At 41.2% G+C, this 16031-nt stretch overlaps 1 protein-coding gene across 15 annotated transcripts in view; it reads left to right on the forward strand.

Moving 5' to 3' along the window:
- The window catches only part of Map7 (microtubule associated protein 7), a 171331-nt gene that overhangs the window by 18492 nt on the left and 136808 nt on the right, over window positions 1-16031 (forward strand). For 6 of the 15 annotated variants that reach the window (XM_008822057.3, XM_008822061.3, XM_008822062.3 and 3 more), the window contains exons 1-2: window positions 11634-11868; window positions 12293-12432. The exons of 4 other annotated variants lie outside the window; for them this stretch is intronic. In XM_008822057.3, coding sequence (XP_008820279.1) covers window positions 12300-12432 — 133 coding nt within the window. In that variant the 5' untranslated portion in view covers window positions 11634-11868; window positions 12293-12299. Of the gene's footprint in view, window positions 1-11511; window positions 11869-12289; window positions 12433-16031 lie in introns of those variants that run through there. 5 more of the 15 variants (XM_017795329.2, XM_008822060.2, XM_008822058.2 and 2 more) reach the window with 5 other exon arrangements.

Consider the following 16031-nt stretch of genomic DNA (forward strand, 5'->3'; position numbering starts at 1 on the left):
CCTATAAGACACAAAATTGAATGGGTTTTAACCTTTAAAAAAGATCTCCATTTCATTTTAGAATATAATGTTCCTTGCAGAAAGACTCATTTGTTTTGCTACTAACACTGAGATGTTGGCACATGCATCTCTAATCTGTATGTATCTGATTATTACTAGTCATTATCGGTTGCACTTGGATCCTTGGCACTCGTGTATGTCTATAAAGTCATTGGACAGATTTCAGTGGCATTGTTTATCACCTCTACTAATTAGCATGACGTAAATTTCCATGCTTCCTCCTCAAATATAATACATTTTTTAAAAATTTGTTGATTTCTGTGTGTGTGTGTGTGTGTGTGTGTGTATCACACAGAACATCCCAAACCATCTCATTCGACTATATACCCACTTCCCAAATAGCACCGTCCCATAGCCTCCCTCCCCCCACTAGACCCCTTATACTCTGGTATCCCTGCTACTGTCTGCTCTGTTGTTGGCACCCCCAGCCATTCCCCACTACTTGCCCTTCTGGTGAATCTGGTCAGCCTATCTAGAGGTCTTTGTTTTAGGAGGGTCAGCTGTTCCATATCTAGCAGTAATCAGTTGTCAATATTCCTTTAGATAAGATTGGGGTCTGCTGTTCATTTTCCCAGTTCTATGCTGGGTTACTATCTGGGAGAGCCCTTTGGCCACCCTTGGCCAACAACTCAAAAGAAGGTATCTCCTATCTGACATTGTTGGTTGTTATGTAACCTTTAGCTATGCATATGGACTATTAAGAAATTATATTGGCCCCTTTAATCTTTGGTTATACTTTCCTTTTGGGTGTTTAAGGCCATACAGTTGGTCCAGATAAAGCAGTTTATTTTTACTCTTAAGGTCAGTTGAGGATCTGTTCCTCAGGGGTCACATGGGCTTGGGAGGAGCCTCTGGCTCCTTTCTTTTACCAGTTCCGCCTATGTGAAGATAAGTCAGAGGTCCTGCTCGACCATGGTTGGCTTCGCTTGGAAGCATGGAGGAAATGATTCCTCTGTGTTGACCCTCCTCTTTGTAGACTGGACACTGGTTCAAGTCCATCTGGTGGGGTCTCCTCAACCTCCTTGATCAAGAGGACAGGTGACTACCACCATTATAGGACATTTCGAGAGATGCTCATAGTCCCCTGGAACTAGTCAACCTAGGAGGGCAAGGAGCAAAAAGTGTCCTTTATGTCCCTCTGACCAAATTATTATAGGCCTCAAAGTATGTCTGTTAAACACCCAAGAAGGTTAGTTCTACCAGTCTGGTACTTTTAATTACTGTACACACGTAACTTTTTAAACCATTTAATGTTGAGATAACCAGATTTTACCTTTCAGAATGACAGAAAGGATTTATTTGCTAATACTTTTAAGCTTACCAATATTAGATTCTCAGTGGGAGATCATTTATAAACATAAAAGAGGATTTGATAAGTCTAGTCAGAAATATCCTGACCTCAAACCTTTGAACATCATTTTAAGAGCATTACAGTATTGGGAAATTATCTGAGTAAAGCGTATTCCTTCTACTCAGTGAAGATTATGACCATTATTGTGTATATTTTTGGCATATTGACTGGAATTTGGGATATGGTGGACCATTATGATCATTTGACTTTAAGTAGATATCCCTGGATAGTGTGGCTAGGTGACCCACTTAGTTGAAGGCCTTAACAGCAAAAACTGAGATTTCTAAGGAAGGGAATTCTCCCTTAAGACTGTAGAATAGAAACTCTGCTCTACAAGTTTCAGATTGCTGGTCTCCACAATTGAGAAACATTACAAACACATCTCTTTGTACCTATGTACATATTTATTATATGCTGAAATTTATGTTCTTGTTATTTCTGCTTCTCTGGACTGATAAATTTGCCTCAGAAAATTGAATTTTCCCCCAAGATTTGTGCAGATCATTTAAACTATTTCTTAAGAGAGAGATTTAAAAAGTACATTCTGTCTGACTTATAAGGTTACAGAGAGAATATTAAGCCTTTTTTTTTTTTTTTTCTGGGTATTGAGCCTGGGTTTTTGCATGCTATAGGCAAGGACTGCATTCTTAGTCCTTAAGGCTGACTTAGAAAATGATGTCTGTTTTAATTGGAGTTTTAGGAGAAGGATTGGGAAGAATGACAAAGTAGCAAAGGTTGGGATTGAGGGGAGTCCTGCTACATTCTGAAGTGAATGTTGAGTACATTGTTCTCAGGTCTGCCAGTTCTTTACTGGTCTAAAGACAGGATGATTGCTACCCTTAAAATGCTCATAAAATAGTAAAATGAATTGCTTTGCTAAAGATTTATATTGATCGTCACTCCTAAGTCTTCAGATCTCACCTCAAGGGACATTGCCACAGTGATCCACCTATAATAAATTGTCTCACTGAGGGAAGAACTATGTCTTTCAGTTTTTTATCAGTCAGTGGTTTCATGGAGGCGAGGGCAGGTGGCTGAGAGAATGAGGGAGTTCTGTAAATGGCAGGTACAGAAATCAGAGTCCTATGATCTTCTCCTAAGCAGGGCAAGAGTGAACCTTCCATTGTTCTGTTGTTTAGAGTTAAAGCCCAAACCCCTGAGCCCGGCGATGGAGTAAGCAGAACAGCACAGCCTGCGCTTCATTTTATTCTTCTTACAAAACAATACATTAATTGACAATTTGTTTTATTTTGTTTTGTTGATACAGGGTCTTCCTTTAGCCTCAGCTGCCCTGGAACTCTCTATGTAGACCAGGCTGGCTTAGATCTCAGAGAGATATACCTGCCCTTGTGTCCCGAATGCAGGAATTAAAGACATGTACCATGCACCCGGACAATATTGACAATTTTTAACATTAGACCATCTGCTTTAGGAATACTTTTCATAAAAAGTGAGCATTATAAAAAAATATTGTACAGTTGCTGGGCGTGGCAGTGCACGCCTTTAGTCCCAGCACTGGGAGGCAGAGGCAGGCGGATCTCTGTGAGTTCAAGGCCAGCCTGGTCTATATAGTGAGTTCCAGGACAGCTGGGGCTACAGGGAGACCCTGTCTCAAAAAGATCAAAAAAAAAAAAATTGTACAGTTACCTCTAGTGCAATAGTGGCACAAATATGGGAGTAACTAACCACTCTTTAATTAGATTTAAGATCTGCTTCCTAGGATGGAACCCATACCTGACAGTGGTATCAGGCTTAGGAACCTGAGACTAGACAGATCACAGGACATAGGGGAGAACCTAATACTAATTTCCTACTAAACTGTTATCCTATTAAACTGACTCATAATGACTTGATGTTCTATCCATAGATTTAATGCATCTCACAACTCTTACCAGAGAAGTTTTCTTATGTAACAGTGATTAACACAGAAACCCACAACTGGCAGAGAACAAGAGACTGCAAATTTCTACTTCTATATCAAACTTCTACCTACAGTGCTCCAGAATCACTAGACAATGGGGCAGAGGAAAGAGCCAGAAGTGGTGGATGACCACAGGGAAACAGAGTTTTCCAGACAGCTGGTCAGTTACTCATATGAAGTCACAGCAACAATGACACCATGCACAAGTCCCATGCAGTCTCAAACTAGAAAAATATCCCAGCATAGACATGAGGAAGTGGGTGTGAAGTTCCAACCCTACCTAAGGAAATTGTGGTGACAGATGACTGCTGAGAGGGGCAGAGACATTTCTTTCAATCATGGAACTCTTGGTAGGTTAATCAGTCTTCAGTAGATGGACCCACACTGAAGGACATTTGAAGACACAAATTAGACTCTATAGGTAGGCCTTATCATATATATAATAGAGTACATTAAATTGGGCTGGGGGCCAAAGAGGAGGTATGGATGGGGAGGGGATCTAAATAACATCAAATTATACTGAATGAAAATCACAAAAATTCAGTGAAAAGTAAAATGAAGCAAAAAGTGAAAGATGAAAAACAAAAAGTTCCCAGAGATATCCCTTGACTTTTCAGTTACTTGAACTAATTAGTCTATGTCATGATTAAGCATGTTTTGTTTGATTCTTTGAGATTTTATGTAATATATTTTTATCACATTCATACCCTTTTCTTCATGTCTATTACTTACTCCCCACCCTCAATTGTCTCTTCCAAAGACTCAGGGTTCATCACGGAAGAAGGGTCAGAAAGATTGTAAGAGCCAGAGGTGGTAGGTGAATACAAGGAAACTGTTGTCCGGTCACCACAGAGTAGTTGCACATATGGACCCATAGCACTTCTGGCAGCATGCACAAGACCTGTTCAAGCCCAAGCCAGACAAAACACAGCATAGATGGGGAGGTGGGCAGGGAGCCCTAGCCCTAGCTAAGGATCTGTTGGCAATTGATAGCTGCTAAGAGAAGGGAGAGTCACTTTTTTTTAGGGCTGTGACAATGGATAGGTTGACCAGGCTCCAGAGGGTGTATCTGAGTATTTGGGAAACAAAGATTAGACTTGATGGACCTTTTACAAAAGAATAATACTGAGGATGTGAGGTTCATTTTTATGGGTGGTGCAGAGATCCATGACAACAAAGCTTATCTGGGTCTTGGGTTTTTTTCTCTGCCTGTGTTTTCCCTGGGCATATGACTCAACCTTCCATCTTCACTAAGTAGTAATCACAGGTCAGAAGAGGTTGTGAGCTCTATAAAAGCCCAGCCTATATGCAGCACATTAATCCAACATCAGCATCCCAGGTCAGTGTGTATACATGGCTACCTGCAGTGATGAAAAACAGCTGGTTACATTCTGGTAACTTCTAGCTACTGGTTCTAGTTCTGTCTTTCAGAACTATGTTAAAAGTAGAAATCCTGCCAGGCGTGATGGTGCATGCTTGTAATCCTAGCACTATAGATGTAAAGGTAGGAGGATCACGAGTTCATAGCCAGGTCAGGATTATGTAGTGAATTCCAGAACAGACTGGGTTGTAATGAGACCCTGACTCCATGGGAAGGGGATGGACTAGAAATTCTTCCATATGTTAACTCTAATTCCATTATTCCTGAGGAGTACATCTTTTCACATGAGCCTTCCCTGCTCTGATGTAGCCTACAGTGTATATAAGTCCTGCATTGCTTTCTTCTGAGTGTGTTCTCATTTATCATTGCATTTGAAACATCTTGTTCAGAACCATGTAGTGTGAAGGCCAGACAATAAAGAAGACTGTTCTGTGTGCTAGATATTGCTGACACCTCTTGGTTTACCATAAAGGTGTTTGCTGCCTCATCATGCTGATGAAGTTTAGTGAGCTTATTTTCTATCCCTACTTGTGCAGTTGAACCCTTCTTTAAAGACTTTTTAAATTAAATTTAAAGTTATGTATGTATGTGTGTGCCTGTGCCCATGTGTACTTGAGTACAAATGCCAGCAGAGTCTAGAAGACAGTGTTGGATCCCTTGGAGCTGGAGCTATAGGCAGTTGTGAATTCTGTTCCTCTGCAAGAGCAGTATGTGCCCTTAACCACTGAAACACCTCTCCAGCCCCCTCCCACTTAAAAAGATGTATTCATATATACCCCTACTGAATTAATCTATTTAGATATGGCATGTTACTAAGATAATTTGAGACTTGACTTAGCTCAGCTTTGTTTTATTGGCAGATGTGAAACCCTTGCATAAATCACTAATAAAAGCATTAATCACTTTCTCCTTCATTTGACCATATGTCCACCTTTCTATCGGAAATGCCGCAACTTAGTAACCATATTCAACCTTCTGAAGTAGGGCTATACACTGCCTGCTTTGGTGGGGGGGGGGCAGTGCTATTAAACAGCATAATCGATTCTCTTATTACACTTTCTGCCATCTAATCATGGCTACTTCTTGGCATTCCTGTTCCCCATTTCAACAAAGTAGCTATGTAACTGGTTTCTCTGTGTCAGATATCTCCTCTTCCCTTCCATTCTGTGTTGGCCTGTCTAGATCAACCCCATCAGTGACTCCCTGTTGCCTTGGTTTGTTGCTAAAAGATTGTGTGGTTTACCTTCTGCTTTTATCTGACATCATCCACCAAAGCCCCTCTCTGGCATCCTTGATGTGATTTTATCATTCTTAGAGAAAGATAAATAACTGTTTCTTCATTTTCTTGTCTTTCTAACGGTGTGCCTCAACAATAAAACTGAATTAAGCACTCAGTGCTCACAAACCATTGAGTTTAGAAAGAGTCCATACAAATCGTGTGTGTGTGTGTGTGTGTGTGTGTGTGTGTGTGTGTGTGTGTGTGTGTAAGTGCCAGTGCCCACAGGGACCAGAGGTATTAGATCACTTGAGAGCTAGAGTTACAGGCGGTTGTTGTGAATTGACTGACATAGGTGCTGGGAGTCAAACTCCAGTCCTCTGCAAAGAACATGCTCTTGCCAGGCATGGTGGTACACGCCTTTAATATCAGCACTTGGGCGGCAGAGGCAGGCGGATCTCTGTGAGTTCGAGGCCAGCCTAGTCTCCAGGCAGCTGGAGCTACAGGGAGACCCTGTCTCAACAAGAACATGCTCTTAACACCTGAGCAATCTCTCCAGTCCCCCAAACTGGATTTCTGTCCTAAAAAGAGATCACTATTAGAGAAGAAGACTGTCCATGCAATGTGGTTTTACCAGTGAGGATCATGAGCAAGGGGGCTGGAAAGCATTCTAATATGCCTCTAGGTTAAAGTTTAATTTGGCATTTGATCATATTCCCAGCTTACCTACTGATGCTTAAAGTTTAGGAAAGGGTTTAAAGAAAGCTTAGTATATGCCTTACAGCCATATGCATGAACTCCTAGAGATTACACTTTGTAGTAGAGCAGACATGGGAAAATGAACTCTGTTGGCACTGTGAAGTGCTTAATATGCAGCAAAGATTTATAGAAAGGTTATAAAAGACACTGCAGGGACCTGGTACTGCTTGGCTGATGGCTTTGCCACTACTAATGTAGTACTTACTGTTTTTCTTATATGTCTATTAACAAAAGATAGTCAAATAAAGAAGATCAAAGCAAACTTGCCTTTTTATTTCCTTCCAAAGGGTCAGCATCTCTTTGTGCACTGTTCTTTGTGCCTCTTGGAAGCTATGCATAATGCTGCAAGATGGCAGAAGTTGGGCCTTTATCACCACAGAAGCCATCATTAAGTGGCATCATCCTAGGAAACTGTGAGGGAACCCTTTGACTTCAAGAATGAAAATGACAGAGAACCAGCTGGGACCCTTTGTTCCTCAGGGGTGGCTTGATCCCGTGTTAATCTGCTCTAGCTTTGCTACTTTCAAACCATATGAGGTTTTTAACTTGCATAAAATGTAGATTTCCAAAACTCCTGCTGGAAGTAAATTACCGCTTACCTTGGGGGGATACATCAGATAGTTTAAAAAATTACTGAAGCCCAGAAGTTTTCAAGAATTAATCACCTCATTTAATGTAGGAATGTGGAAATGAATTTTGGTACTTCTGGACCGTAGTAAAGAATAAAAAACATATATATATATATACCTTGTAAGTTACCAACAACAACCACTCAACCCAGCAGAAGTAATTTCTGTTTTCAGCAGTCTTTGAATAGTCCAAATTAGGCTTTCTCCCCTGGCAGCTTGTTTTTGTAAAGCTCACTGGGCTTTTAGAAAGGAAAATTTTAGGTGTATTTCTCACTGGTTAGGCAGATTTCTTCAGTCCATTCATGGGCTCTGCAATTTTCTAATTTTATGGTACAGAATAGAAGCCTCATAAGCATAAATGTGAACAGAAGTCTGTGTGTGCCTATGTGTTTGCTTACGTGTGCGTAGCCTTTTATATAACGTTGCTAGCTACAGCCAGGTCCAAATCATGAGCTCACCTCTAAGCATCCGCAAGTCTGACTTTGTTCCTTGTTCTCCCACCTCAGGGATTGGAGCTTGGCCAGTGGTGCTAGCACAGCCAGCTGGGTAAGGAGGACAGAGACATAAATTCATAGTACCATTCTTACTTATTTTATTCAGGACAGGGTCTCACTGTGTAGCCCGGGCTGGCTTCAACATTTTGGTCTTCCTACCCTAGCCTCCCAAGTACCAGGGTTATAAGCATGTGCCACCATATTCTGCTGTTTTTGTTTTTGTTTTTAACCTTTCTTTAACATATGTCTTACAATAGTTGAAAATTTTTTCAGTATAATGCCAGTCTAGTTGCAAAACTACCCTTTTCACTAGGTAGTATCTCATTTATCTCAAGTCTATACAGTCTTCATTAACACATCATTTACTATTTTAACGATCTCAACAAAACAATGGGAAAGTCTTATTCCCTACAGAGATCTACATGCCCTTTTTCCCACAGGGACTCAGTCTGCAAATGACATACAAGGACAGTTACGTCACATCTGATTGAGTTTTTAGTGCAGCAGAGTGTGGTGACACATTCCTGTGATCCTATCACATATTACATAGGTGGCTGGGTGCAGGAGGATTGAGAATTTGAGGCCAACTTGTGCTACACACTAAGCTGGAGGTCAGCCAGAGCTCTGTAGCAAGATCCTGTCTCTAAATAATAAACAAACAAATAAATAAATGAGAGGGAAGAGCTGGGGAGTTCAGGAATTCACAGAGTGGTACCCATTTTACTTTGAAGGATATTTACATTTAAGGTCTTGCCATCCTCCTATCTTATATTTGCCTTTGTTTAGGGTCAAAGTGTAAAAGGACAAAGGAGTTTGAAGAAGATGGTCATCACCCTGTGCCCCTAAGGGATCAAGCCCTGGAACTGTGTAAGAGCAAACGTCTATATCCATTAAAGATTGAGTTAGAACATTTAAGAAGCTGATCTCAGGCTGTAGAGATGATTCAGTGGACAAAGTGCTTGCTGTGCAGACATGAGGACCTGAGTGCAGACCCCTAGCATCCACATAAAAAGCTGGACACAGCAGCCCATGTCTGTAACCCCAGTGCTGAGGGTATAGAGACAGGCAGACCCCAGGGGTTCATTGGCCAGTGAGTCAAACTGAAATGGTGAGTTCCAGGTTCAGAGAGGAGGGGGGGAAGTAAATGTAAAGTGGAAAGTGATTGAGATAGACATCTTGATGTCAGTTTCTGGCCTTGAATGTACTCACATGGGTCAGCACACCCACACATACTTGTGCACATATGCATCTATCTCCCTCCCCCACACATATACACACAACAACCCTGATCTTAAATGCATATATGTATTAAATGAAGAGGAATCAAGCCTAATTATTCCTGGAATACTGGGTGTCTAAAGATTAGACTGGATCTCAGGCTGGGGGATAACTCAGTGGACAAAGTAGAAAAATGGAGAGAAAAAAAACATGTACTTCATAGGAAGGGAATAAAACTCATTAATATCATTATTTGGTGTTAGGATGTTTGCTTCCCTGTCACTGGGTCTCAGCTGTGACCAGTGACAGAGCTAGTTAGTATCAGAATCAAGATTCATAAGGCCCTGGGACAGCTTGACTTTTAGAGCAGGTGGCCTGAGTTTAGTCCTGATTCAGTGGCCTAACTTGCTGACTTTGACCTTTCTGTGCTTGTTTCCTGTCAGTCAGGTGATGATAACTCCTCTTAGGGCTGTGGTGACTAAGCAAAGTAACATTTCCAGTGCACCTAGCCCAGCATCTTGCTGTGATAAAGCTGAACATGTTCTCAGTTGGTGGATTCTTGTTCTGTCCTTTGACTTGGATTTATGGTTTGTTGGGAGGTGATTTTTGACCCCCTTGTCTGGCTCTCATTTCTTCCAGTAAAGTTTTTTTTTTTTTTTTTAAGAATAGCTTATAGTCCTAAAAAGGAAACAAAAATCATTCATTTGAGTGATTTTCACACATTAATACAAATCAAATTTCTCCTTGAGAGCCTTCAGGCTAGAAAGTGAAATTTTTATCTTTGTCATTGGAAGGTATCCCACTAAAGTGGGTAGAAAAGGAAACCACTAGTCACCTGGGCATGATAGGGAAGGACTCTGGTCTTCTATGGGATCCTGTGTTCTGCAGCCTTGCTGATACCTTCATTTCCCTGAATGCCTTACCTCCAGCACACAGAACTTCTTGGTGGAAGAATTTGTCTTATGTGGACAAATTAAACTCTAGGTGGCTTTTGCTTTGCTGTTAATCTTTATCCCTTTGAAGCGTTTGAGGCCTTGTAGACTGACCTTGAATGTAATGAACCTATGTTCTACTTTTTTTTAAAAAAGATGTATCATACAGGAGGGCTGAGGTGATGATTCAAAGGCTAAGAGCACTGACTGCTCTTCCAGAGGACCTGGGTTTGGTTCCCAGCATCCACATGGTGTCTGTCAACTGTCTGCAACAGTTCCCCTGGATCTGACACCCATTCTGGCCTCTGTGGTCATTGCATGTATGTGGCGCGCTTACATCCATACAGGCAAAACTAAAATAAATCAAAAGTTGCCCTGTGACTTTCACATATGTGCACACTTCAGCGCACGCGCACACACACGTGGATTAACATGGTTTTTTTTTTGTATTTCTTCAAGCCACCTATCTAAGCATGCATTAACTCAATTAAATCCCCCAGCCTTTGGAGGGAAACATTTCTGAGGACTTTTTTTTCAACATGGATTTGCTAGTCATTTAATACATACCCAGCATTAGGCTGGGCAATGCACGTGAAGTAAACATTGTATATGTTGAAAGACTTCATAGTTGAATTGAAAACACCTTGAAAATAATGACAAATCAAAAACCATACTAGTTACAGTAGGGGTGTTATGAAATATAGTTATAGTTAATATTTATTAAGCACTTCTTTTTGCTAGTTCTACACTGAAGTCTTCATCTCCTAACCCCATAATTAAATGGAGTCATTACCCCAACTGTCCAGAGAAAACTGGGACAGTAAGAAGAGTAAAGTAAATTACCCAAAGTTTCTGTTTCACACAAAGGATTGGCCTGAGAATCCTTGAAAATCTGAGTTTTTAAGTATTGAGGGAAAGGAAAGTAGCTCTGGGGTGGGAGGATTGCTTTTGACTTCCTAGACTGATTTGATTTGGATTTTAAAAGGCAAAAGAAAAAAACGTTCTTTTTCTTAATTTGGCAGTTGGCAATTTTTAAATGTCATTTGTTGTAAAAATTAATTATTACTTTTTTTTGTACACAGCAGACATTTTAAACAGCTTAAAACTGGAGTGTCTTAAAGCAAAAAAGCTTATTTCAGAAGAAAGCAGTCACATGACTGTGTGCTTTTGAGAAAGTAGTCCGAAAGAGAACTGAAATTGGGTCAAGTGTTGGAATTGCTCAGCACCGATGTTGGGACATTAGGGAAGGGAGTGCTGGGATGGAGTGAGATGGAGGCAACTGGGATGCCCTCGTTGGTGGCTTTGTTTCTGTCCTTCCAACTTGATTTGTAGAGAGACTTCTCTACATTGTAGAGGTACGGTCTGCCCTCAGAGATGTGGCACTGATGGACCTTGTGACAGGTGCCACCAAGGCTGAGCCTACAGAGTGTTAAGAATGTCAGGAGAGTGAGCCAGCCTTGTCCTGCTCTTGCGGGGACTTGCAAACCTTGTTTTGATAGACCACCAGGCCAGAGAAAGAAGGAAAAGTCCATCTGCCTTGAGCCACTCTTTCCTTACTGAAGCATCAGCTGTTGCTTGGGCAGACAAACCTCTGTTTCTCCTCCTCCCATTCTGCTGCTCTGCTCTGCCACTGAGAGGAAGAGGGAGCTGCCCAGCAGCCTCCCACTGCAACTAACCCTCTGCTGGTGAGTTCCTGAGGACACTGCATCCTGAGGGCAGCAGGAGATGCAGCCGCTCCCAGCCCTCCTTGATTAGGATATGTCAGGGTTGTCAGGGCAACTGTTCACTGTAGGTAGCGTGTCATCCTTTCCCTTCTGCTGTGTGCCGAATGTTTCACTGTGCAGTAGCAGTTAGAAGACTGGAAAAGTGCTGCAGCAGGAAGGAGAAGCCGGGATCTGATTGAACAGGTTAGGCAGCGGGGGGAGGTATCTGAACCTGCATGCCTTAATGGAGCCCTTCTGGAAGAGAAAGAGAAGAGAGAGAGAGGAAAGAGACAGAGACAGAGAGAGACAGAGACAGAGAGACAGAATGAATGTGAATGTGTGTGTGTGTATGTGCATGCACGCACACATGTGCATGTTTGAATGTTTACTCACCAGCACATGTGCCTATGGGGGGGAGTAAGTGAGAGGGGGCTGCTGCTAGGTGAGGGGGAGCTGCAGGGCCTCAGTTGCCAAGTAGCTGGTATTATCTGTCAGCTGTTTGCACGCTGTTTACCCATAGAGGATCTATTACAAGTGCTCAAATGAACCGGCAGCTTAGGAGCTAGCAGCTTCCTAGGAGCTGCAATTACATAAGCATATATTTTTAATATAATTATTAAACAAGTAGCAGCAGTATGCCTGGATCAGCTACAGCTATCCGACAAGAGAGACTGAAGAAGACCCATGCAAGGCCAATTCCCCTTGGTTTATTCACCATTAATGAGGAAGATGAGCAGCAAAAGAATGGAAATTCCAGAAGACCGAAAGGTATGCATTAGCCCTACCCTTTGGTCAGAACCAGATCCAGCCCTGCTTCCCACACTGTTTACAGTATGTGTTCCAAACTGTATTCACTGTGCCTGCTCTGTGGAGTGCTGCTGACCTAGAACAGCTTGCCAAGGGTGTTTACATGTTCCATAGGGCAGTGTATGCATGAATTGGGAATAATTTTTGCAAGTTTGGTAGATTTCAGATCAGCTACCTTTTAGACCCCCAACTGTTTTTTGGTTTTTTGTTTTGTTTTGTTTTTTGGTCTAGAAGTTTTTAATTTTCACTTACTTAAGCAGGGACCAGTGACTCTGTCCTCATCAAGTAGAAGAAATTTGTCTTTCAAGGGTTTACAGGAACTTACCCTAGCCTTCCTCAAAGTGCATCATCAGATCATTTCTGTTTACTTTAATGAAGTGACTTTCTCTGCAAAAAGGATGGATTAGATAAGGTGATATAAGAATGTTCCCTTTCCACGAGGATGCTGCTGCTGTGGGTTTTTTGTTGTTTGTTTGTTTGTTTGGGTTTTTTTCCTGAAATGCTGAGAGAGAAGAAAGGAAAGGTGAGCCTTGAAGGCTGCAGAGGGCAAAGCTGGGGAGCAGGGGGAGCACCACGGCATCTCAGCTCTGATGACTCTGCTGCTGAACACTTGCATTAGCAGTTGAAACATGGGGCACAGAAAGCAGAGGACCGAGTCTTGTGTTCTTTCCTGCTGTGAAAGCTGGCCAGGCTTACTGAGTCCCTTGTACTGTGTCGTCTGGAGCATTGTCTGGTAGCCACCCGCCCAGGGCTGTCATTAGCAGTAGGAGATGGTAACTCATGCTTTCAGGCTTACACTTAAGTTTTACAACATCCTGATTCTTGCAACCCTCTTCCTTAAAATATATGAGCTGTTCTCTCTAGTAGAGTAGATACCAGTTTTGTTGCTTTTATGAGCTGATTAAATTTTAGCTCACATTCAAATTATTGTATCACTGACATCAAATTTTCCGTAATGTGGCTCAGAGTGCTAGCATGGCCAGGCAGCAGCAAATATTTAAGCAATGGTAGAATGAGTGTGTAAATAGAATCCAGTAAAGACTGCTATTTTCTTGTTCCTGGTTATTGAATGAATCATGGTTTGCTTTTGTTAAACATAATTGCTCTACTTTAAATCCCAAAATACACTTTTGCTTCAGTTTTTAAAAACATAGAGGTTCTAATAAATAGATTCTTACTGCTATAGTTGATTTTTATTTATTGTTATAACTTTGACCTGAGGACCAAGTGACCTAAGAAATCCAATGATGCTGTGAACAGAAGGTTACTCGGGTGCTTCTTGTATTTGCTCATGGGTTACACAGTTGAGCCAGACTTTATGCTGCCCTTAATGAGAACTTGGTACTTTTAATTGTCAGCAGCAAATCATTCTGCCTCTGAGGAGTTTATAACATTTAAAGTTAATGTATTGAACTTTTACCGAAGTGTTCCCATGGTGTATTTGTCAAAACATTCTTGATTTGTGACTCTTTCCTTGAGTGTCCTGGAATAGTTATTTAGGATAGCTATCCATTTTGTTCTTAGTAATTTTCTTGAATTTCTCTTCCTGTCTCCTTTTTGTTTGTTTTGTTCTTTCTGCTTTCATTTCCTTTCCAAGTAAGAGCTGCCTTTTGGTATTTTATTTAAAAGAAAAGGAAAAGGAAGGAAAGTGGGAACTTCTTAAAATTCATTTGTTTTTGGCAGTTTATGCACAAAAAGGCTTGAATCTAAGTTTCTGAACCTGTGCCATTTGTCCCTTTCTATCTCTGCCCAAGCCAAAAAAAAAAAAAAAGAAAAATGCAAAAAAAGGCTTAAATTAAATTTTCTGAACCTGTGCCATTTGCCCCTTTCTACCTTTGCCCAAACCAAAAAAAAAAAAAAGAAAGAAACAAAAGAAAAAAGAAAAAGAAATAAAAAGGTAATGGGGAGTGATGGGGGTGGGATGGGGGTAGGGACTGATGGGGAGGGTGGGGAATGGTGGAGAGTGATGTGGTGGTAGGGAGGGTTTCCTGCTAATGAGGATATCCAGAGTTTCTGTGTATCTCCATATGTCTGTAATTTACAACACAGTCAAATAAGCAAATAATTCTATGTATCTAATTATGCTTCATGAATAAAACTATGGCTTTGTGTCTGAATTTGTCATCAGGCCTATCTGAGCAATAGGTATGTTCACTTTCTAGTCCAATTCTGTTTAATAGAAAAATAGCAAGACAGTTCCATTTCTGCACTGTCCAGTGTGATAGCCATTAGCCACATACAACTATAGAGCACTTGAAATAAAACTGATACAACTGAGAATGTGATTTATTAGTTTTAGTTTATTTAAATTCAGATCGCCACATGTGACTACTTTACTGGCAGCACAGTTCTATAGAGACCTTGAAATGTGTATCTTCTCTGTTTCTGCCATTCTCACTGCCCCTGCTGCCAAACATCGTCGATCAAGTCTTGGAGTAGAAGTAGGAGAATAAAGAGGGGCCAGTTTCAGCTATATTGCAAGTATGAAATATAAGGCCAGTCTGGGCTACATGAGACCCTGTCTGAAAAAAAAAAAAACAAAAAGCAAAATGGTGGGGGTGGGGAGGAAGGTGCCTGTGCGTGTAGCTCAGTTGGAAGAGTGCTTGCTTAGCACACGTGAAGCCTGAGGCTCATTCCTAGCATGACGTAAAGCTAGTGTGATGACACGTTACTGTAATCCAGAACTTGGAGGAGGAAAGAGGGTCAGAAGTTCAAGGTTGTCCTTGGCTATGTAGGAAGCTTGGCATGAGCCTGGACTATATGAGATCGTCTTAAAAAACAAAACCAAATTTTAAAAAGTGCAACACGAAGCACAAACCTTTTCACTGCACTGTAGCCTGGATAAATAGTTTCAGTTTTTCCTTGTTTACTACTTATTTCTTACCGACCACTATTGCTTCTAGTATACAACTAGTATCGTTTGCAACTTTTACTGGGACTTCTATTTCTAAAACATAACAACATACAGGTTATCTTTTATGGTGACTATTAAGATAAGTAATCAAATTTGGTTTTCTTGCCATTCCATGGCCTAATCAGCCAACCATGTCTAAACTTGTGTGCAAATCTCGTTTGTATGTTTAGTATCTTTGTTCTGTCATTACTAATAAACTTGCCATCTAAATTCATTAAGCTGAGCACTTCTGGTGAGGATCACCCTAGGTCAGTGATGAGTGCCATCCTTCCAGGAATGCATACTGTTGAGTAACCATCACTAGGCACTCAGGAATGAATGTACTCCATTCATCTGTCCTCCATCTGTACTCCTAGAGCATGGCTCAGAGTTACCTGGTGGGCTGTGACAGGAATTCAGTTAGCTAGTAGACTAAGTCAGTTCCTGAAGTAGTGAGTACTGATCCATGGAATTGGAATTGGAATGTACATACTTTACATGGTGGCTTACTGTTATTAACACAAAGCATTTCAACAGTACTTGGGAGTGAGCTAGGTTTATGCTGCTGCACTTAGACCTCCAAATGCTGAGCCTCTATGTAATGCTGATCTTGGGCCTGCCTGGGCCAGATTGTTCAGGTACTACTGTACCTAAATGCCCTTGCTTA

The sequence above is a fragment of the Nannospalax galili genome, unplaced genomic scaffold (genome assembly GCF_000622305.1).
Source record: "Nannospalax galili isolate Female #2095 unplaced genomic scaffold, S.galili_v1.0 scaffold186, whole genome shotgun sequence".
NCBI lineage: Eukaryota > Metazoa > Chordata > Mammalia > Rodentia > Spalacidae > Nannospalax > Nannospalax galili.